A 25,134-nucleotide genomic window follows, 5' to 3' on the forward strand; every position below is an offset into this window, starting at 1 on the left:
GGTGCAGTGCAGTAAAGATGAGAAGTTAACAGTTAAAATATTAGTATTGTTTAATTTGTCATGGAATTAGGATTCACATCGCATTTGAGTACACATCTTGCAGTCTTTGTTAAGATTGCAGATCTCAGAGGAGAACTGGAAGTGTTTAAACCGCATGGAACGGAACAGAACTGGAAATTCTAATAAATGTAATCCCACAAGAGAGTATTGTAGACAAAACTGTGGCTTTGGTTAAAGACACAATAAAGTTTCGCCATGATGACAATGCAACTGAATAATCAAATGTTTAAACCCTCCGAATAAGAATTGAAATGGAATAACAATGTCAGATTAAGGGAGAAGTTCTAAATCCTACACGAGAATCACTTTGTCACAAAGATGAGCAATTTGGTATTTTACTGCAGTGCACACAGATTAATTGGAAGAAAGATTTGCATTTTCATGGTATCTGGTCACAGAAAATAAGTTATAAACATGAAGGACTTTTTTTTATTGTGACATAGTATAACAGTACATTTGGGCAGAAACTTCCATGGACAGCAATGGGAATCAAAAACAAATGTTTTTGTGATTTTAAAAAACAGAAAATGCTAGCAACATCTGTGAAGTGAGAAACAAATTAGTGTTTCAAATCTGATACCCTTGGTCAAAAGTAAAAGAGGGGGAAAAAATGTAGTTTTCAGTAGCAGAGAGGGTGAGGAAGAATAGATAGAACTAGGGAAATACCATTGGTTGGGTTTGACCAGTTATGTAGCAGTTAGAAATACATTATGCTGCTTTGTCTGAGTTGTGTTGCTAATAGAGGGAGTGAAAGAAAAAAATGTGAGACAAAAATAAATCACAAATGGATGGATGTCTGTCAGAATTGGCCAGTTCTGATACTGACAAAGAAAGAGCAAGTTACCTAAACTTAGAGAATTAAGTTCTGTTCATAATTGATCAGCTAGAAGATAGGATGCTATTCCTCAAAGTGATTACCCAAATTAACTGGTTTCTCTCGGTTAACAAAGACCACACTGTGACCACAAAATGCAGAGCACAAGATTGGAAGTAATGCATGTGAGAAATTGCTTCACCTGGAAGAACCTTTGGGTTCATGGAAAGTGAGAAGGGAAGAGGTGAATGGGTAGGTCTTGCATCTCCTGTTGTTGTATGGGAAAGAGCCATAATGCAGTCATAGTCAGACAGCAAGGAAACATGCCCTTTGGCCCAAATCCTACATGCCGATTAAGATGCCTCTTTTAAACAAGTGCCCTTGGCCATCCTTCCTGTATAATAGGGTGAGCAAACCTGAACACAGTGCTCCAAATGCAGCTGCACCAATATTTTGTACAACTGTAATACAATATTGCAACTTGTATACTCATAACTGAAAGCCAATGTACCAAAAGCCTTTTTGACCACCCCATCTACCTGTGACCCTACTTCAGGAAACTATGTACCTGTACTCCTAAATGCCTCTGTTCTACAACACTCTCCAGGACCCTACCATTTGCTGTGAAGGTCCTGCCGTGCTTGGACTTCCCAAAACACATCTCACACTTACCCGCATTAAGCTTCCTCATTAGCTATTCCTCAGCCCACTAGCTCACCTGATCAAGATTCTGCTGTGTTTTTTGAAATCCATCTTCAGTTTCTATGATACCACCTTCTGTAGTGTTATTAATAATGCCTTTTATATTATCAACACATTGACATAAACCACAATGGGACCAGCACCAATCCCTGAGATACGTATTTGTCACAGGCCTCCATTCTGAAAAACAACTTTCCACTGCCACCCTCTGCTTCCTTCCATGAAGCCATTTCTATATCCCTGGATGCCATGCAATCTATCCTTCTAGAGCAGCCTACAATGCGAAAACTTATCAAAGACCTTGCTGAAGTCCATACAGATGGCCATGCTTTTGTCAACCTGCTTGGTTACTTCAAAATACTCAATCAAATCCATGAAACATGACATCCCACATACGGTTGCATGGGTAGATTAGGAGTCACAAATGGAGCGATCCCCTCAATGTTGAAAGGGGAGGGAAATATGCTTCCTATGATGGAATCTTGTTGGAGCTGGAGGAAATTGTAAAGGATGATCTGTTGATTGTTGGGTCAAAGGCGCAATAATATAAATATTATTGGGGATAAGGAGCTGGAGATCTCTGTTCTTGTGACTGGGATGAGAGGGGCTGAGAGGAGCAATGAGGATAAGATATGTGATGCAGCCGAGTGTTCTGACTACAATGGAGAGGGGAAGCCATAGCTCAGGAAGACAGATGACATTTCAGATGCATCTGTGGAGAGTCAAATCATTGTAGCAAATGTGACAGTGCAACTGAGAGAAATACAGGATATAGGGTGGGAGGAGGTATAGTCAGGATAAATGTGGGTTTGTAATTAATGTGTGTGGCTCTCCTGTCCCCTGAGATGGAAACATCCAGAAAGGGAAGAGATTGATAGACGACCATTTTGGTGGTGAAACTAGGGAGGAAATTGGCAGCAAAAATGGTAAAAACCATTGAGTTCAGTGTGAGTGCAGGTACACCAATGAAATTACTGATGTACTGGAAGATTTAGTACAGAAACGTGGAAACAGGCCCTTCGACCCCCAGTGTCCACACCGACCAACGATTTCCACACACTCACATTATCCTACACACATATACACACTCTGATCAGTTTACACTTATACCAAGCCAATTAACCTGTACGTCTTTGGAGTGTGGGAAGAAACCAAAGATCTCGGAGAAAACCATGGGGAGAACGCACAAATTCCATACAGACACCACCCATAGTCGGGATTGAACCCGGGTCTCTGGCGCTGTAAGGCAGCAACTCTACCGCTGTGCCACCGTGCCGATTAGAAGAATTGGTCCATAATTGGAGAAAGAGAATGGAGTTTATGTGATGTTGATTGATGGATAATTATTGCTCAGGACATTTTGAATAACACTCCTGCACTACTAAATATAGTCATGGAGAGAGACATCACCCCACTAAATTGGTGCCAAAACCAACCGCTGTTTATACTAATCCTATATTAATTGCATTTTTAAAATATTCTAATTAATTCCCACCAGATTCTACTCACCTACACACGAGCACCCATTTACACTGAACAATTAACTTGCCACCCTCTTTCATTTGGAATATGGAAGGAACCCACATACTCACAGGGAGGATGTGCAAACTGCATGCACAGGTAGTACTCAAGATCAGGTTAGAACCCGAGTCTCTGGTGTTGTGAGACAGCAGCGCCACTAGCTGTACAGCAGTGCCATGAGATCACAGAAACATTACAATAAATTGTTAATATAGATTTGGGATAACTATAAATGATTAGCAGATTAAATATGGTGGTTCAAGAATTGCTTCAACTCGATAAATTTCCAGAAATAGGGTGCCAAATATCTCCTTTGTAGGTACGTACTAATGGATGCATTTCATTCCAAGCTGGTTTCCAGCTGCCTTCGGTTTAATGTTGGTGTTTGATCGGAGACACCACGGAAAATCAGAATTTTTCCACACAGGTCGGATGGCATACTTTCAGCAGAAGGCACTTGAAAATGAAAAAGAACCCGCACTGTGAGGGTGTATCATTATTTTAATTGCAAACATTTGGGGAACTCTGATTGTGAAACCATCATGATGCTAATTGTGCCATTGTGGCTTCTGAAATCATTATGAAGTAGTCGTTCTCACTTTTCATCCACTTCAAAGGTACTTTTAGTATTTTAGACATTTAGCATTTACTCATTTGCATTATTTTAGGCAAGGTCGACAACCCAACCTTCAAACAAGCTAGATCTTCAGAGAGTATCCAAGAGAAATGCATTTTGTGCATCGGTCAATGATCTTTTAGCTAGATACTCATTAGGAAAGGCAGATTTGAAAACAACCATTTCAATGTTTGAATCGGGTTCTTTCATTATTGTGTAATGATCAGTGCAGATGAATCTGTTGAGAAAATGAGGGATTCAAATGTAAAAACAAAAAATGGTGGAAAAACCCAGGTTGGGCAGCACCTGTGGAGAGCAAAATGGTGTTAATGTTTGTTTAATGAGCTTGCACAGATCTCACATGTAGCTTATTCCTGCTCCTAGTTTTTGTTCGTATGTTTACATCAAAGTAAAGGAGGTGAAAATGGTCAGGCTGGCTCTTCTATGCTGATGCAATTAATCAATCGTGGATAGATTAAAAGGTTGTTAAATATTGTATTATGTTATGGGTCACATTGTATGGATAGAAGTGTAGGAAAATAACTGCAGATGCTGGTACTGTATGGATAGATGTCTATGATTTTGCAGGCGCCTGATAAGATTTGCCTACCTGTAGGGATTCTCTTATGCCATTGCAATTAATGTTCATCTACACTGCTGTGAGTGTGGAACTTAGTCCTGCGCTTCTTCCCATGGCTGCTCAGGCTGTGCTTCAGCTCCCTCAGGCTTCAGGTGTCCCTGACTTTACTCTTCTGGAACCTGATGCTATTTCTGGATGGCTAGAATGTGCAGTGCACAGCAATGAAATTAAATATGTAGAAACTTACAAAATAGGTGCAGGAGTAGGCCATTTGGCCCTTCGAGCCAGCACCGCCATTTAATATGATCATGGTTGATCATTCAGAATCAGTACTCCGTTCCTGCTTTTTCCCCATATCCCTTAGCCCTAAGAGCTATATCAAACTTTCTTGAATACATCCAATGAATTGGCCTCCACTGTCTTCTGTGGCAGAGAATTCCACAGATTCACAACTCTCTGGGTGAAAATGTTTTTCCTCATCTCAGTCCTAAATATTCTTAAACTGTGACCCCTGGTTCTAGACTCCCCCCAACGTGGGGAACATTTTTCCTGCATCTAGCCTGTCCAATCACATAATAATTGTATATGTTTCTATAAGATCCCCTCTCATCCTTCTAAATTCCAGTGAATATAAGCCCAGTAAATTCACCAGATTGGTGAATACTGCACAGTGCAGCAGGCACCAGCATCTCATTATCAAGAATCCAAATTGTATTTTCTACAACTCATTTGAGTGCTTTGGTGGCTTGAATTGTAGCAAGGCTCTGCGGTTACGAAAGCACAGTGGAGTGAAAAGCCAGGATGTAGATGGTACTCTTTCTCCCTCAAGATCTATTACCTTGAACTGTGCTGGTCATTGAAAAGAAGAGGTAGTTCAAACGATGAAAGCATTACTGGTGGTTCCTGGAAACATGATATATGGCATCAGAAATATTGTTTGATGATTCAAACATTAACAGGAATATTATCACTTAATGTAAAATCCAGCTTATTCAGGGAACTTCTTGATGACAAAAGACCACATACAGTCAGTTGCTCTCTGCTCTCGTGGGAAGCTAGTATTATTGGCAATCCCACTGAGAGATGCTCTTCATTAAAATAAGGCAGATGAAATCAAACTTCTGCAAGTAGAATGCTTTTCTACCCTGATGCAGCAGGGAGAAGCAAAGTGTGAGACATTGGAAAGATCATCTGCTTAAAGATCCCATTACAATGAAGATGGAGTCGGTGTGGCGGTGTCCCTTTAAACTGACACCTATGCCACGGAACAGTTCAGTATATTCCTTGTCTTCTGTGATAGAATAGGACAGTTCATTGTTTTCACGCAGAAACTTCAATTCATGCTGCTAAAGTTGGAAATGAAGATCATGTACATTGATGACAGCAGATGCACACCTGACATCAGCAAAGCATCTCAAGGAAATAGTTCAAGGACTAATTTCCAATTGGTTGCTAATTGGCATGCAAATGGTTGCTGGCTCTCTAATATGTGCAGAAATGGGGGCAAATCGGTCCATTTTCTAGACATGTATGGACATTTGTGTGTTTACTCTTTGATTTTGTCACATTTTGTTATCAAGAAAGTATTAAAATAATTGAAGTCTAATTTTTAGTCTGATTTAAAAAAATCTATGCCAGGAATCACAATATGCTGATTTTATTTGAAATATGGATGCGAGTAAAATATATCTTTCACATTGATGGGTAATTTATAACCTGGATTCTTTCACCTTACCAATTATGATATTTTCAGATCAGTAGTCTCTCAGAGGGATACAATTCAATTGTTTTACTAATCAAAGAAAGCCATTTTGAGCCTCTTAAATGTTTTTCAGAACATAATCACCTATTGTTTTCAATAAATTGGTAGGTACCTGCCAGCCTCTGGTGTTGTCATGACATAACTCCATTGTTGTGATGTCACAATTATTTAGTTCATTGCACCACCCCGATATTTAAAATGCTGCCTGAAAAAGCAACAATCATTACTGAAGCCTCTCCAGATCCAGAGCAAGTGATCGGGAGATAAAGTTAACAATGAACGATAAGAAGCCATCTGGTAGTGATGCAGAAAGTTAAAAAGGGAATCTCCATACCATTTTGATAAAGACAATGCAATACATCAAGAAAACTAATGGAGGAAGGATTGGGCTGAAGGATTGTCCACTGGTCACACCAACGTTTAATCCATTCAAGTCAATCTACGCGCTGGACTATGATTCTCCAACCCATTCGAAATTGGAATCTTTCCGCAGGGGAGCTTGGTATGAACAGAATAGGAATGTACCCCACCCTGATGAAATATTTATGGTGCATCATGTAACACGAAAAGAGATCAAAAGAGTGCCTACTCCTGCCATGTTCTGGGACAGACATCCAACTGAAAAAGAGATAAATGAAATACTTGGTGGGGATTATTCCACTGAATATCAGGAGAAATTTTCATCAGGGAGTAAACGGCAAATACAGAGGACTATTTTTCCCAGATCAGTTGAGCCGGGAAAAAAAATACCTCATCCACTCATCACAGAATTCCGAGATCAATATCGTTTGCCTCAGTTAAACAAGGACTTCATGGTTGACACTTCCCGTCATGGTAGCAATGCCGTAAGAGATATTCCACCAAAAGGCATAGTTCCAGTTGTGACGTACGCTCACATTAAAAATCAGGAGAACAGGAAGAATCTAACCACTTACCAGGAGTATTATGGCAATGGCTCTGATGGCTTTGCTTCATTCCTGAAATCTGTGGACATTGAAACACTCCAGAGGGAACTGCAGAATTCAGATCCAAATGAGCAAAAAGCACTGAGAAAGTTTTTGGAATGTGTGACTGCAAAATGTGTAACTCGGCCAAGGAAATCAAAAATCTGTTAAGTCACACAGATCCCCAAGATAATTGCCTACTTGACAAACTTTTCAAGAAATATAGGCACAGAACCTTGTAGTGCTGTAATTTACAACATGGGTCCGTGCAAGCCATTAAAATAGAATATTGGTTGTAATTTATTTTGCCGGAGGTTGTTTCAATACATTTTCAGTCAGTTTGTTATTAAGTTTGATGATTCTGTTTAACGTAGTCATATTTCGTCCAGACGTTCCTTAGCCAGTTACTTTCTCTTCTAAGATATGCCAAACTGAATATTTGCTATCCTTCACACATTGTCTGTTTGTAAAGGTTATACTGCAAAATTGAATCCTTACTCAGCAATGAGAAAGTTAAAATGGATCACACTATTGTTGATATACAAACACTACTTGCCCAGGTGAGGCTATTTGGCCCAACTGGTCTGTGCCCATTTATGTAGAAAGCCGCAGATGTTGGGAAATCCAAAGCAATGGGTGCTGGAAGTACTCGGAAGGTCAAGGACTATCACAGGGAAGGGACACCCAGCATTGATATTTTGGGTCTAAAACCATTATTGGAACTAGAAATGTGAATTAACATTGTTTTTCTCATTGTTCCATTCTGATAAAGTGTTTCTAGAAGCTGGAGAAATGTCTGCTCAGTTTCACTGCCCACTGATGCTGGTTATTCCTCTGAGTGCTTCCAGTGTTCTTTATTTCTGGTCTGTGCCATAGTTTATGGCCATACAACCCTACTGCCAGTTGAATCAGCTACTCTAGATTCCTCTGTTTCCTCCTTCCTTCATAAAAGCTCCTCCCAAATGCATCTGTGTTCTCTGCTTTAAGGGTTTTATCTAAATCTAAACTCAAATATTCTATCAAACACGAGCCAAATCATTTCCTTCTATGCCAATAAATTTTTGAATCTACGATGCTGAAATGATGTCATATTATTGCACGTGTATTTATGAAGGAAAAGTCATTTGTGAACTCGTACTCCTGTAGAGAATTATTGCATTCCCCTCATAAGATACCTCATATGGTAATTCGCATATCATTGTACCTTAATTGGTACATGTGACAATAAAAGACCTTTGAAAACTTTGAAGGCCAGGCAAGAGACTATATAATGACAGAGTTTCATCAGAAAATTGTCACTGACAAACCTTTTGAGCTATAACAGCAATTAATTAATTTCGATTCCCATATTGATTGAGGCGAGAATGGCAGCGGGTCTGGACAGCATCAGCTCCAGGCTCCTTAAGGCCTGTGCAGACCAGCTGTGCGGGATAGTGAAGCACGTCTTCAACCTGAGCCTGAAACTGGGGAGAGTTCCACAGCTGTGGAAAACATCCTGCGTGGCACTGTTGCCAAAGACGCCGCACCCGAAGGACCCCAACAGCTACAGGCCGGTGGCACTGACATCGCACTTGATGAAGACACTGGAGCGGCTGGTCCTTGTCCATCTCCGCCTCCTGGTGAGTCCATCGATGGACCCGCTGCAGTTCGCCTATCAGCCTGGCATCGGGGTGGATTACGCCGTCATCTACCTCCTACACAGAGCTCTCTCACACTTGGAGAAGCCTGGTAGCACTGTGAGAATCATGTTCTTTGATTTCTCTAGTGTGTTCAACACCATCCAGCCTGTGCTTCTGAGGGACAAGCTGGAGCACACAGGAGTGGATCACCACCTCACATCCTGGATTCTGGACCAACCGCCCACAGTATGTGAGGACAAGGAATTGTGTTTCTGACATGGTAGTCTGCATCACAGGTGCTCCGCAGGGAACAGTTTTGGCTCCTTTCCTGTTCACCCTGTACACTGTGGACTTCATGCACAGCTCAGCCAACTGCTATCCGCAAAAGTTCTTTGACGACTCTGCAATCGTTGGCCTCATCACAGATGACGATGACAGGGAGTACAGAGAACTGATCCAGGACTTTGTGGACTGGTGCCAGCGGAACCGCCTCCAGATCAATGCGGGGAAAACCAGGAAGATGGTGGTGGACTTCCGCAGGCGCAGCCACGCCCCCTCGACACCGGTGAACATCCAGGGAATGGACATTGAGAGAGTGGTCTCTTATAAGTACCTGGGTGTTTACCTGAACAATAGACTGGACTGATAATGTTAATGCACTTTATAAGAAAGGCCAGAGCAGACTGTACCTGCTGAGGAGACTCGGGTTCTTTGGAGTGCAGGGGGCACTCCTGAGGACCTTCGACGCTGTGGTGGTGGTGGCAGCGATTTTCTATGGAGTGGTCTGCTGGAGCAGCGGCATTTCAACTGTTGACAGGAAGAGACTTGATAAACTGATCAAGAAGGCCAGCTCTGCCCTGGGTTGCCCCCTCGACTCAGTGCAGGAGGTGGGAGAGAGGAGGATGATGGCAAAACTATCATCACTGCTGGATAACGACTCCCACCCCATGCAGGACACTGTCACTGCATTGAGCAGCTCCTTCAATTGCAGACGACTTCACCCCAAGTGTGTGAAGGAGAGATATCGAAGGTTCTTCCTTCCTGCTGCCGTCAGACTACACAATCAGCACTGCTCCCAGTAGACCATTATAATAAATATAATTACCGTTATTTTAAAAATAAAGAATGCTTACCTATTTTGCTATCCACTTTGCTGCTGTAACCCTGCAAATTTCCCGGTTGTTGGATGAATAAAAGATGATTATTATTATTATTATTGCCAAGGTATAAAAGACTATGTATCAAATGCTGGCAAATTAGATTACTATAGATGGGTAGATAAACACAAAATGCTGGAGTATCTCAGCGGGACAGGCAGCATCTCTGAGTAGAAGGAATGGATCCATTCCTTCTATCCAGGGATGCTGCCTGTCCTGCTGAGTTACTCCAGCATTTTGTGTCCACAGTGTAAACCAGCATCTGCAGTACCTTCCTACAATATAGATGGGCACTTGATGGCTGACTTGGATAGGGTGGGCTGAAGTGCTTGTTTTTGTGCTGTATGATTCTCTTGCAGTATATGCTAGAAAAATGCATGGAAAGAGTGAGAATGAAAATTGTATGGAATCTCTGCCAATAGGTGATTCAAAGACAGATGAGAATTTTCTAGAAGCTGGAGAAACTTCATCACTTGCAAATTCTTCTAGTCACACACCACCCTGACTTTCACCCTTCAAATGCTTTTCACTGTACACATGATGGTTCCTTCATGAGGAGACGTTTGGATGGTCAATATATGCTGACCTTCCAATCGATGTTGTCATTTTACAAACTGAGTTTTAAACATTCATTAAAGCTGTGGCATTACAATGGAACATTTATTTATTTATCAGGATCACAAGCTGAAAATACTGATTATAAGCTAAAGATGCAGTTGTATGATAGAGATGAGCCTCATCAGCATAGCATTAAAAAAATACCCTTCTCTCATTTAGTTCTAAGTTTCTTGACTATCCAACAATCATGCCCGCATATTCTTGATATGGCTTTTTCAAGGAGACGTTTTGTTGGAAGATGGTGATTTTGGTGCCCTTCCATTTTAAATAAACTTTATTTCTTGCATTTGGGAAGTAATTCCTATTCATAATGATAATAAAGAAAGTAATATGATAACTCATGTAGAAGGAAGAATTGCTACAAGGGTTTCTTGGGACCCCAACTGGAGAATTGCATCAAACTGATAGGACCCAACTAAGAGGTAAACATGTTTGAACTTCAGTGATACTGTACTACAACTGGCCATTTATCCTATTGTTTAGAGGAACGTGGAGTCAACATGGATTTTTTGATGACTTGTTGAGATCAGAAATATTTTGAGCATTTCAACCATTGTCACTAAAGGTGGTTCATTGTATAACATTTCAGTGGTGGAAAGGATGCATTGACGACAGACTCTGACCTGACCTACTTGTGAAAGGGACCCATTTATTCCCATTCTTTGCTTGCTAAAGATAACATTTAAACAAGCTAAATGCCTTTTGGATGTTATTTATGAGCTAGCTAATCACATAATGTTTCTTCAACTTTCCTTTTCAAGCACCTGCCAAAATCCACATTAATGACGTGTATAGTCCCTGCTTGTGTCAATATTATTTTTCTGATCCTCTCTAATTATATTTGTTTCCCTGTGCTGCTTAATTCTATGTTTGAATTCTGCACAGAAAGAACACATTTTGTTTGTGAGAATCAACTGGGAGTGAGAGTTCTCTAAAACATAGCCTTAGGCACTCACTTGGCTGTATTGGATCACATGCCCATTATATGCAATGCCTGACCTTTAGTTACAATTGCTGCCAATAAGATTATCAGGCATTGTGTATCTGATTAGATAATCTAAGACATTAATTTTGCAGTACCACATGTGAATTGATCTCTACTGCTTAGTTTATAATGTTCCTTGGATCTCCTTTATTATTGAAGCAGGTGTGGCAGGTGTGACTCGGAGAGCAACAGTAAGTGATGTTTCCAACCGCCAGCATTCAGCATGTTAATCCCATGTTTTATGTTGATACATCTGTTGGCCCAAGGACGCTGCATTCTGGGTTGAAGACCCAGTGCTTCCCATTTCACCAGTAAACAACTGCAATGGTTTTCTTGACAATAAAGTCTGGAAGGACAACTCGCAACAATAAGGAGCTTGTAAATTTGCCAGTGCTCTGCTCATTAGACATAGATTGACACTGATGCACTTAAGGATATATGAAGACAGATGATCAAAAACTATTAAAGAGTTGGATTTAAAGGTGTTTCTTTGGGAAGGTTGATAAGTAGGGAGTTGGTAAGGAGGAAATTCCAAATCTTGGGGACAAGACAATTTAAAGCAGCTGCGAACATTTAAACTGGGAATGCGCAAGTCAGATTTGGAAAAGCACACAAATTCAGAGTATTTAAGGGCCTCTAGAATTCCTGATTCATTTGGACCTCTTTTTGGCCTCTCAACATTTTTGGATCTATTTGTCACTCACCGCTAACATGATACTCTAGTTATCTCAATGGAGATATCACAAACCAGAGGGCATACATTTAAGATAAGGTGTAAGAAGGATCTCAGTTTTTTTTTTCCTGAGGGCGGTTGCAATCTGGAATGCACCGCTTCAGAAGGTGGTAGAGGTAGGTACACCCACAACCTTTCAAAAGATACGTGGACAAGCACTTGAATTGCTGAGGCATAGAAAGATAAAGACCAAGTGCGGGGATTAGGATTGATGTGGGCCGAAGTGCCTGCTTCTGCACTGTATAACTCTGCTGAGTGTTTCCAACATTTTCATTTTTAATTTCAGTTCTGTATCTTCTATTTTCTGATATGCCATTCATTCCTGATTAAAACAAAATTCTGGGGAAAATGTCAGTGATTCTGATTATGTCCTATTAAATATTAGATAAAAACTTAAGATTTATAACTGTATTTTTTTGCTGAATATCTGCAACATGCAACAACCAATCACTATGGACCAGTGTTCGAACACCATATCAAGCAAAGGTGACCTGGACCAGAACAATGTACAAGTAAGAAAATGGCAGGACAAGCAGAAAGAGTGTGTTAATTTACCAGTCTTAACGATATGACCCTACTGGTAAGAAATTTAAGTTGCTTTCCCACCTGGTTTCGGGTGTTAAATTTGCCAAATTATATTTTATGTACCAGCTACTCATTTATCTTTGCTGAGTTTGGAAGATCATGCTCCGTAATTCTCTGGCTAATTACGGATATGACACAAACTGTCCTAGCCACCTCCAGCATAGCAGTATTTAGTCCTTCCAGCTGTAAGGTTATCTTTCTATAGCACTTGGGACATTGATGCAGCTGGTAAATATGTTATAAAAGAACAAGTGTCTTTGTCCTATTAAACAAGTCAGATCTGGTTTCTGTAAATGAGCCAGAAGGCTTGGCTGTTCAAATAAGAACAAACAGATGGAAATATGTATAAAATACTTAAGTTGACTACAAATAAGCAGGCAATACAATAGCCACAGGGATATAAAGACATAAAGAGGCCACAGGTTTGTCCCTGAAGCAATTAGCCTCTACAGGAATGGAAGTAGAAATTACTGCTTTGGGAACTAATATGTTCACTGGAGGAAATATAGCCACTCACAATAACAAGCCTGTTCATTACAAATGATCTTTGAAGGAATGCAAGTTTCAAGGTTGACTGCTTGAATCAAAAGGATGTTTTGCTATGATCAGATACTGACCAGGGCCATGGAGGTCATCTCAGCTTGGTTAAGAAGTAACAGTTATATCATTGTAGATTGGTCATCTCGCCTCACAACTCGAGTGTGGACCAACCCAAAGCTGACAGTGAAGATAAAGATAGCAGTCTACAACGCCTGTGTCAACAGCACGCTGCTGTACGGCAGTGAGGCATGGACTACATATGCCAGACTGGAGAGAAGACTCAACACCTTCCACCTTAGAAGCATCCACTGTATCCTGGGTATATCCTGGCAAGACAGTGTCCAACGCCGAGATTCTGTCCTGCGCTGGCCTTCCCAGTATGTACACTATACTCAGGCAATGCAGACTGCAGTGGCTGGGCCACGTCCACCGCATGGAGGATGGCCGTATTCCAAAATACATCCTCTATGGAGAGCTGACATCTGGGAGGAGAACCATCGGCCGCCCCCAGCTATGTTACAAGGAGTCTGCAAGAGAGATATGAAGGCGCTCAACATCGATGTGGAGCCCTGGGAGAGCCTTGCAGCTGACCGTACGAGGTAGAGAGGTACCCTGAACCAACATCTCAAAACGGGAAGAGAAACTGATGAACGCAGCGGCAGACAAGCGGGCACGCAGAAAGGAGCGCAGCAACTTCAACAAACCAGAGACCACACACAAATGTGACCTTTGCGACAGAGACTGTCACTCCCGCATTGGTCTTTTCAGCCACAAGCGACGCTGCTCTAGCCGAGGTTTGGAGCAAGCAGCCAACAACTAGGATGCATCACCCATGGTCAGCCATGACAGAGGGGGGCCTAACCCTAAGAAAGGTGTGTAATCTTAGAATTGGATGATATAGGTCACTCGTAATGATGCATACCTGTGGTATGCTGCAGGGGACGGTACTAGATCAACTGCTGCTTAGAGAGTCATAGAGCCATACATTGTGGAAGCAGACCCTTTGTCCCAACCTGCCCACACCAGCCAACATGTCCCAGCTACACTAGTCCCACATGGTAGTATTTGGTCCATATCCCTCCAAACCTGTTCCATCCATGTACCTGTCTAACTGTTTCTTAAACATTGTGATGGCCCCCGCCCCAACCACCTACTCTGGCAGCTTGTGCTAGACATCCACCACCCTTTGTCTAGCTTGTGCTAGACATCCACCACCCTTTACCCCTCAGATTCCTATTAAATCTTTTCCCCTTCACCTTAAACCTATGTCCTCTGGTCCTCAATTCACCTCCTCTGGGCAAGAGACTCTGCATCTACCTGATCATTTCCTCTCATGATCTTATACAACTCTATAAGATCACCCCTCATCCTCCTGCACTCCAAGGAATAGAGTCCCAGCCTACTCAACCTCTATAAGGATGTAATGTTGAGGCCCTATAAGGCTCTGGTAAGGCCGCATTGGGAATATTGTGAGCAATTCTGAACACCATATCTGAGGAAGGATGTGCTGGTTCTGGAGAGGGTCCAGGGGAGTTTTACAAGAATGATCCCAGGAATGAGTAGGTTAACCTATGATGAGTGTTTGTCGGCACTGGGCCTGTACTCGCTGGAGTTTAGAAGAATGAGGGGGGACATATTGAAACATACAAAATAGTGAAAGGCTTGGATAGACTTACCCCTCCCCCGGTCCAGTCACCACTGCTGCAGCCCCCCTTGTCTGCACGTCCAGTACACTGCCTCACCTCCCCTCCCACAGCAGTTGGGTCACAGTCACCAGCCACTGCTTCTGCTTCTCCTGCCCCAACCCCACCTCCTCCCCCCACACCATCCCCCCCACACCCCCTCCTCCTCTCACACCCTTGAGCACCCAGCCCCTGTGCTCCAATCTGCCTTTCTCCACAGACCAGGTGAGAAATTAGCTCAGGAAGATCAATGCGAGGAAGGCAGTTGGTCTGGACGGCATCAGCTTGAGGCTCCTCAAGTCCTGTGCAGACCAGCTGTGTGGAATAGTGGAGCATGTCTTCAATCTGAGCCTGAAACTTGGGAGAGTTCCACAGCTGTGGAAAACATCCTGCGTGGTACCGGTACCAAAGACGCCGCACCCGAAGGAACTCAACAGCTACAGGCCAGTGGCACTGACATCACACCTGATGAAGACACTGGAGCGTCTGGTCCTCGCGCATCTCCGCCTCCTTGTGAGACCATCAATGGGTCCGCTGCAGTTCGCCTACCAGACTTGCATCGGGGTGGAAGACGCCATCATCTACCTTCCACACAGAGCTCTTTCGCATCTGGAGAAGCCGGATAGCACTGTGAGAATCATGTTTTTTGATTTCTCCAGTGCATTCAACATCATCCAGCCGGGGCTTCTGGGGGGCAAGCTGGAGCGCACAGGAGTGGATCATCACCTCACATCCTGGATTCTGGACTACCTCACCAACCGACCACAGTATGTGAGGACAAAGGACCTGGTCTCAGACAGGGTGGTCTGCAGCACTGGGGTTCCGCAGGGAACAGTGCTAGCTCCATTCTTGTTCACCCTGTACACTGCGGACTTCAGGCACAGCTCTGCAGACTCCTATCTACAGAAGTTCTCTGACGACCCTGCCATCGTCGGCCTCATCACGGGCGACGAGGACAGGGCGTACAGAGAACTGATCAAGGAGTTTGTGGACTGATGCCAGCGGAACTGCCTCTGGATCAACGCGGGGAAAACCAGGGAGATGGTGGTAGATCTCTGCAGGTGCTGCCAGGTCCCCCCGACACCGGTGAACATCCAGGAATATAGGGTGGATTCTTATAAGTACCTGGGTGTCTACCTCAATAATAAATTGGACTGGACCGAAAACACTGATGCGCTATACAGAAAGGGCCAGAGCAGACTTTGTCTGCTAAGGAGACTCGGGTTCTTTGGAGTGCAGGGGGCACTCCTAAGGACCTTCTCCAACATGGTGGTTGCATCAGCCATCTTCTATGGAGTGGTCTGCTGGAGCAGTAGCATCTCAGCGGCGGAAGGGAAGGGACTCGACAAGCTGGTCAGGAAGGCCAGCTCTGTCCTGGGTTGCCCCCTCGACTCTGCAGGTGGTGGGAGAGAGGAGGATGATGGCAAAGTTAACATCGCTGCTGGACAACGACTCCCACCCCATGCAGGACACTGTCACTGCACTGAGTAGCTCCTTCAGTGACAGTCTCCTTCACCCCAAGTGCGTGAAGGAGAGATATAGGAGGTCTTGCCTTCCCGCTGCTGTGAGACTGCACAACCAGCACTGCTCCCAGCAGACGAGTCAACAATAACAGCTAAGAACACACAGAAACCTGATGACAATTTATGTACCTTTTATTTATAATGAATGATCTCTTGCTCTCTTGCTATCCACTTTGCTACTGTAACACTGTAAATTTCCCCGGTGTGGAACGAATAAAGGAATATATATATATATATATATATATATATATATATATATATATAGAGAGAGAGAGTGGATGTGGAGAGGATGTTTCCACTAGTGGAGGAGTCTAGAACTAGAGGTCATAGCCTCAGAGTTAAAGGACATTCTTTTAGGAAGGAGATGAGGATAATTTTTTTTAGTCAGAGGGTGGCGAATCTTTGGAATTCTATGCCAGAGAAGGCTGTAGAGGCCAAGTCAGTGGATATGTTTACGGCAGAGATAGATCGATTCTTGATTTGTACAGGTGTCAGAGGTTATGGGGAGAAGGCAGGAGAATGGGGTTAGGAGGGAGAGATAGATCAGCCATGATTGAATGGCGGAGTAGACTTGATGGGCTGAATGGCCTAATTCTACTCCTATTTCTTATGACCACTGCCTATAGCTCAGACCCTCTAGCCCTGGCACCATCCTCGTAAATCATCTCTGTACCCTTTCCAGCTTGACAACATCTTTCCTATAACACCGTGCCCAGAACTGAACACAATAATCTAAATGTGGCCTCACCAACATCTCATACAACTGCAACATCACCTCCCAACTTCTAAACTCAATACTCTGGCTGATGAAGGCCAATGTGTCAAAAGCCTTTTTGACCACTCAATCTACCTGTGACTCCACCTTCAGGGAACAATGCACCTTCAATACCTCACCTTTAAGGAAACATACACCCACATTCCTAGATCCCTCTGCTCTACATCACTGCCCATAACCCTACCATTCACTATGTGGAACCTGCCCATGTTCGACTTCCCAAAATGCAACACCTCACATTTTTCTACATTAAATTCCATCAATCATTCCTCAGCCCACTTGGCCAATTGATCAAAATCCTGCTGCAATTTTTCACAACCATCTTCACTATCTGCAAAACCACCCACTATTGTATCATCTGCAAACTTGTGAACGCGTGTTTGTTCTCATCCAAATCATTGATGTAGACGACAAACAATAGCAGGCCCAGCACCAATCCCTGAGGTATACCACTAGTCACAGTTCTCCAGTCCGAGAAGCAACCTTCCACCATCACCATCTGCTTCCTTCCATGAAACCAATTTTCTATCCATTCAGCTATCTCTCCTTGGATCCCATGCGATCTAACCTTCCAGAGCAGCCTACCATGAGGAACCATCGAATGCTTTACTGAAGTCCATGTATACAACATCTGCAGCTCTGCCCTCAACAACCTTTTTGGTCATGTCTTCAAAAAACTCAATCAGATTTGTGAGACATGACCTCCCATGTACAAAACCATGCTGACTGTCCCTAATCAGCCCTTGTCCGTCTAAATGCCTATATATCCAATCTCTCAGAATACTCTCAAGTAACTTTCCAACTACAGATGTTAAGCTCACTGGCTTATAGTTCGCAGTGTTTTCCCTTCTAGAATAAAGGCACACATTTGCCACCCTCCAGTCTTCCGGCACCTCTCCTGTATTTAAAGACAACTTGTTTGTCATCTCTATGATTGATTTGGATAACAATGTTTTTGGTTAGAAAGATAGACACAAAATGCTGGAGTAACTCAGCGGGACAGGCAGCATCTCTGGAGAGAAGGAATGGGTGACGTTTCGGGGCGAGACCCTTGGTAAGTTTGTGAATGACGTCTAAATTAGTGGTGTAGTGGAAAGTGAAGAAGGGTATCTGAGATTATAACAGGACTTAGATGAATTATAGAAGTGGGCCAAGGAATGGCAGATAGAATCTAACTCAGACAAGTACGATATGCTGCATTTTTTTTTTTTTAAACTGGGGCAGGTCTTGCATAACAAGTGACAAGTAAATGCATTATCAGCAAAACACAAGAAACTGCAGATGCCAGAATCTTGAGCAAAACACAAAGTGCTGGAGGAACTTAGTGGGTTAGGCAGCATCTATAGAGGGAAATGGACATATCTGAGTAGTTTTAGGCACGAGGCAAAAGTCCAAATCAAAGTCTAGATTTGGTAATGTCATTTTCTGGATCTTTTTATTTGTTAAACTTCTCCCTATTTAATTTGTTTAAACGTTTTACAATATGATGTTGTTTCCTCTAGAATCAACCCAATGGTACTCTGCCCTAAGATTTATCCTTCAACTCTATTGGCGCTTCAGCAGTTAAAACAGATCACTGGTATTTATTCACAAAATGCTGGAGTAACTCAGCAGGTCAGGCAGCATCTCGGGAGAGAAGGAATGGGTGACGTTTCGGGTCGAGACCCTTCTTCAGACTGATGTTGGACAAGGGATCGCTTTAGATGTAGAGAACAAAGTGCTGGTGGAACTCAGTGGGTCAGGCAGCATCTGTGAAGGGAAATGGACATACAGAGAATTGGTCTTATAGAAATCTTATAGAAACTTACAAAATTCTTAAGGGGTTGGACAGGCTAGATGCAGGAAGATTGTTCCCGATGTTGGGGAAGTCCAGAACAAGGGATCACAGTTTAAGGATAAGGGGGAAGTCTTTTAGGACCGAGATGAGAAAGTTGTTTTTTTTCACACAGAGAGTGGTGAATCTGTGGAATTCTCTGCCACAGAAGGTAGTTGAGGCCAGTTCATTGGCTATATTTAAGAGGGAGTTAGATGTGGCCCTTGTGGCTAAAGGGATCAGGGGGTATGGAGAGAAGGCAGGTACTGGGATACTGAGTTGGATGATCAGACATGATCATATTGAATGGCGGTGCAGGCTCGAAGGGCCGAATGGCCTACTCCTGCACCTATTTTCTATGTCCGTTCTGAAGAAGTGAGTGTCCTCTTCTGTCAGTCTGATGAAGTTGTCAGAAATGTCACCCATTCCTTCTCTCCTGAGATGCTGCCTGACCTGCTGAGTCACTCCAGCATTTTGTGAATAAATACCTTCGATTTGTAGCAGCGTCTGCAGTTATCTTCTTAAACAGATCACTGGCTCTGGTAGGTGCCCCGACCGGTACACCTACTTTTGTAGGGAAATGGCCATATTTAGGAACTGGGCGTTGGTCTCCTGCCTGACGCAGCAGCTGAGCGGAAAGGCGACGTAAGTTACCTGTACGCGGCGGGGGCAGTTTTGTTTTAAATAAAGGATGGTGAGTATAGGTGCGGGGACTGGATTTGGGAGAGCAGCCAGCAGCTAACAGCTAGCAGCCAGCAGCCACCCCAGGAAGGAGACTGCAGACAACTGGGCAGGTGAGGACTCAGTTATATGGATACGAGGGCCGAAAACACCCAGTGTGAATGAAAGTTTTGGAAAACAAATCTCATGCAAGAAATTAATTATCAACAGGGCGGAGTACTGTGGTAACGATTCTGGGGAGGGAGGGAGGGAGGGAGGGAGGGACTGGGACAGAGACAGAGATAAACAAAAGGGATTAATTGAAGATTCAATGGAGCAGCCGAGTTGGGAACTTTACTAATGCAACTCTCTGGAGAAAAAAAAAACCTTGAAGCTATGACAGAGTTAAAACAACGAATAGTACACCAGTTTTTTTTTTAGAAAAACTCAGTGGATACAGATCTTGGGGATTTTTTTGATATGGGTAGAAACGAATGTAAACCAGAGGGATTGGAGTTTAATGAGCATTATTAACGATGAGCTTTTACCTGAAACAGCATTTGTGCAGCACGTTCCACAGCATGTCTCGCATGCTAAGGGAGGGGCAGATTTCCATATTTGCGCCAACTGATCAAAGTGACTCATACCGAAGAATGGGTGTATACCAGAGATCAGGTTTTGGGTTGGTTGTGCATCGTTCAGGCTGAGTGGAATTGTGTTTAAGCAACAGAAACAATACTGGCTACACCATGCTTTTATTCACACGAACCGGAGCAGTTTTGCTCCCCATGATTTTGGATTATCTACTTGACATGATTCACTTGCATAAAATAGCAATCTGCTCCTTGGAGTGGCAATTTGCAGTAAAACACCTATAAATTAGCATCCAGCTATTTGGAAATCCTAATGTTTTGATATCTGGCTCATCAGGTGATGTGTGTACACTTTTTTCCCCCACTTACCTGGGCCCTGGTTCCTGCCCTCCCTTTAAACTGAAGATAGACTCAAAAAGCTGGAGTAATTCAGCAGGACAGGTAGCATCTCTGGAGAGAAGGAATGGGTGACGTTTTGGGTCGAGACCCTTCTGAGTTTGAAGAAGGATCTCGACCCGAAACATCATCCCTTCTCTCCAGAGATGCTACCTGTTCTGCTGAGTTACTCCATCATTTTGAGTCTATCTTTGGTTTAAAGAAGCATCTGCAGTTCCTCCCAACACTCCCTTGAAACTGGACTGGTTCACTGCATAAGTAACTACAATACTCCTGTGCAAGCAAATATTGGGGGATTAACATTTAACGATCTGGAAAGTCTGGCACAACCAAAGTCACACAACTACGGGATGATCAGTGGTTGTATTGACTGAGTTTTACAAACTGCTGTAGTAAAATACCTCTTGTCACCATAAATCTTTCCCTGATTGTCAGTTTATTTTGTAGTGGAATTTGCTGATGTGATTTGCATACTCAAAATATTGCTTGGTATCATAGTTTGCAGGAATGAAATCCTAATGGAAACAAAGTTGTCATTAAGATTTGCAAAGCTAAAGTGATTAAAAGGGAACAACATTTTTGATGCTGGAAACTGATTCAAATAAATCACGGAAAATTGTGTTGGTATTCGGTTAATTATATTGTGTTTGATATGTGTTTCAATTTTGAAAGATTCTTACATTTGTGGTTAGGAACCTATCAGATCACATTCCAGAAGTAAATTATAATCAATGCAATCATTTAGAGGCTGGTGGACGCATGAAATGACCTGCCAGAGGAAGGAATTCAGGCAGGTACAATACCAACATTTTAAAGACATTTGGAGAGGTACATGGATAGGAAAGGTTTAGAGGGATATTGGCCAAACGTGGGTAGGTGGGACCAGCGTAGATGGAGCATCTTAGTCGGCATGGATGAGTTGGATTGTTCAGACTTGACTGGCTTTCACAAAGAAGAGATTGTCAGAGGGATTCCTTCCCTTCACCCTGCTATGGTTGCAAGTAATAGATGCAGGAGGGGGGTGGCATTGTGGCCCAGATGGAAGAAATCAGAAAAGATGGCAATGTTTTAAAAAATTTGTCTCGCTAAAATTGTTATATGAAGTCTCAATTTAAACTGTTTTCTAAGACTACAACCTGTTTCCTTGCTCTATGACTGTAGAAAATGTTGAGACAATTTAACAATATTAGCCAGAAAAATCCTATAAAACGTGCAGTCTTCTAATTTCTTCCATCTGTGCATCTCCATTGCTCTCCTGCCATCCATTACTTGCAGACCAGAGCAGGGAGAAGGAAGGGAACTCTCTGACAGCCTCCTCTGCTGTGAGAGGATGAGTTTTACCTGCGAAATGAGCTAGCCATTCGAACTATGATGTCAGGTATCTGAAGAAGGGTCTTGACCCGAAACGTCACCCATTCCTTCTTTCCAGAGATGCTGCCTGATCCGCTGAGTTACTCCAGCGTTTAGTTTCTGTCTTCGGAGTAATCCAGCATCTCCAGTTCCTTCCTACACATCAAAATTTATTCCGTGCTCTTCATAGAATGTGGGGGATCTCTTGGAATTTAAATTGAGATGGTAGGCTGCATGACATCAGCACAGGAGGCTCTTTTCATGAAATGTTCTTTTTCTCGGCTGTTTTTCGGCACTGAATTTTCTTGAGATACCTTCAATAACAATTAATTTCTTTGCATTTCAGAAGAGGTATCACAGGGGATAGGCAAAGTAGCTTCAATAAACCCTGATGTAGCAACAATAAAAATAACTTGTGTCTTTACTGCAGATAAAAGTAATTGATTTAGGAGAATTGTCCTAATTCAGTGAATGCGTATTCAGCAATTACAGCAGGTGTTAAAAATTGTTATATTTAATTATTAGACAATTATATGTATTGTACAGTTAAAGGAGAACACAGTGACACACCAGGTAGTCCAGTTGTTGCACAGCTCATGGGATCCATACGCACTTTGCGAGTTGTCTGCGTAGAGTTTGCAAGTGTTCGCTGTGACCACATGTCAGAGGCATTGGTTAGATTAATCAGCTACTGTAAATTGTCCATAACGTAGGAGAACGACAGGAGACTCGGGATGGAATTGATGGACATATAGGAAAAAATATGTTACAGAGAGATACACAGTGAAATAGGACTGGTGGACATGTTCTCAGAGCCTTAATGTCAAAAGTAAATCTGTATGATAAGGAAATGTGGGAAATTTACTATATGAAAACCTGTATTTATGGAACACTTTTTACATCCTAAGAAAATGCCAAAGCACTTCCCAACTAATGTGCTTTTTAAAGTGTAACTATATGTAGATAAACAGATTAACCAATTCATCCACACTCCTGTAAATATCAAAAAGATTGTTGACGTCAATCAAATTCAGAAGTTTAAATTGTAAAGTAAATGTAGGCTGGAACAAGGGGAAAGTGTAGGGGTCTTTTTCAAACTGTGCAAAGGAATATTTTGTTTTGACTGAACAGGCAAAAGATTTCTGATGTTATATGTTAGTGCTGAAATGAAATCCTAAAACATGTGCTCAGGTCTCTGGAACAGGATTTAAACATTGTGTTAACATTGAAACATCTGTGCCATGTGCTGTGCTGAAAATGAAGATGTCGAAGATTCACTGGTACAGAGGATATAGGAGAGAACTCAAGAAAGATATTAGGAGGGCAAAAGAGGACCAAGAAATGGCATTTGCAAGTAGGTTTAAGGAGAATCATAAAACCTTTTATGTATATTCGAAGCAATAGTTAAAAAGAGGTCCCCGCAGGGACCAACAGGGAAATCTATGTATGGAGCCAAGTAAAATGAGCATGGTGCTAACTGGATAATTCTCTTTGGTATTAACTCGGGAGAAGGATGTGCAGGCAGTGGAAATAAAGGAGGGGTAGGCTCATATTCTGGAGAAGGTAGATATCAGGATAGAGGATGTGGATAAATATTGGGGTGGATAAATCCCCAGGCTTGACAGGATTTATCTAAAGGTACAAATGGAAACAAAGCAGGAGATTGCTGGGGCTCTGATAGAGAATTATTAACCATGGGTAAGATACCAGAGGTCGGAAGCAGAGCTAATGCTGTCCCCTTATTCAAAGAGGGCAGTGGAGATAAGCCTGTAAACACCAGGCTTACTTCATTGGTAGGAATGTTAGTCATCTCCAACTCATCCAAGGTGCCCCATCTAAGGTAGTCCCAGGTGACAACGTGTAGCTCATATCGCTGTAAACATTTCCTATCCATGTACCATTCCAGATATCTTGTACCTACTTCAACTACTTCTAGCAGCTCATTCCAGATACCCAGTACCATCTCTGCAAAAAAGTTGCCCGTCGGGTTCCTATCAAATCTTCCACCTCTTGCCTTAAACCTGTGCCCCTTAGTTATTGAAAAAGACTCGGTGCATTCAACCCATCTATTCCCCACATGATTTGATACACCTCTATAACTTCACCCCTCAGCCCCCTAGCCTGCCCAATCTCTCCCTATATCTCAGGTCTTCAAATCCTAGTAACATTCTTGTAAATCCTCTCAACACACTTTCCAGCTTAATAGCATCTTTCCTTAGGCTGTGTGACCAAAACTGAAAACAAACTTCAAATGCAGCCTCACCAACGTCTTGTACACCAATAACATAATGTACCAACATCTAAGGCCAGCTGGTCAAAATTCCTTTGTTTCTACTCTATCTACCTGTGACACCACTTTCAGGGAACTATGTACCTGTGCTCATCGATCCCTCTGCTCAACAACACTCCCGAGGGCCCTATCATTCAGTGTGAGGTCCTGCCCTGGATTAACTTCTCAAAATGCAACATCTCACATTTATCTGAATTAAACTCCATTAGCCATTCCATAACCCTCTTTGCCCAGCTGTTGTAATTCTTGCTAACCATCTTCATTGTTTATGATACCACCCATTTTTGTGTCATCTGCAAATTTACTAATCATGTCTTGTACATTCTCATCCAAATCGTTCATAAAGATGACAAACAGCAATGGGTCCATCATTGATCCCTGAGGTACACCACTAGTTACACACTTCCAGTCTGAAAAACAACATCCTGTTTCCTACTATTAAGCTATTTCTGTATCCAGTTACTGTAGCTGCAAAGTATTAATTTGGAATTTAACATGCCTTCTCCCTACTCAATAGAACGTTTTCCTTTTATCCATTGTCCTTTCACATATTTACAAAACATTTTGCTGCTCCTTCATGTTACGTCCATTTTAATTCATGCATCATCTTGGTTTTCTAATTTCTTTGTTACTCTCATACCTGTGCTTTCCAACCTTCCCAAGGCTTTCTGTGCTGTTGAGTCAGGAATTGCATCAGACAGTTGAGCTCCAGAATCTAGTCTTTGACTAGATAGCACGCAAACTAAATTTCTCTGCTGATTTTCGGTATGCACAACAATAATAAACTAAACTGGTCAGAACTTTATCTTCAATCAT

General features: G+C 42.5%; 1 protein-coding gene across 1 annotated transcript in view; it reads left to right on the forward strand.

Moving 5' to 3' along the window:
- Positions 1-12,563: 12,563 nt before the first annotated feature.
- Positions 12,564-25,134, forward strand: part of LOC144606078 (clustered mitochondria protein homolog) — a 62,342-nt gene continuing 49,771 nt past the window's right edge. The window contains 2 exon segments of the mRNA XM_078421880.1: positions 12,564-12,623; positions 19,775-19,823. Coding sequence (XP_078278006.1) covers positions 12,564-12,623; positions 19,775-19,823 — 109 coding nt within the window.

Source organism: Rhinoraja longicauda, chromosome 25 (genome assembly GCF_053455715.1).
Source record: "Rhinoraja longicauda isolate Sanriku21f chromosome 25, sRhiLon1.1, whole genome shotgun sequence".
In the NCBI taxonomy this organism is placed as follows: Eukaryota; Metazoa; Chordata; class Chondrichthyes; order Rajiformes; family Arhynchobatidae; genus Rhinoraja; species Rhinoraja longicauda.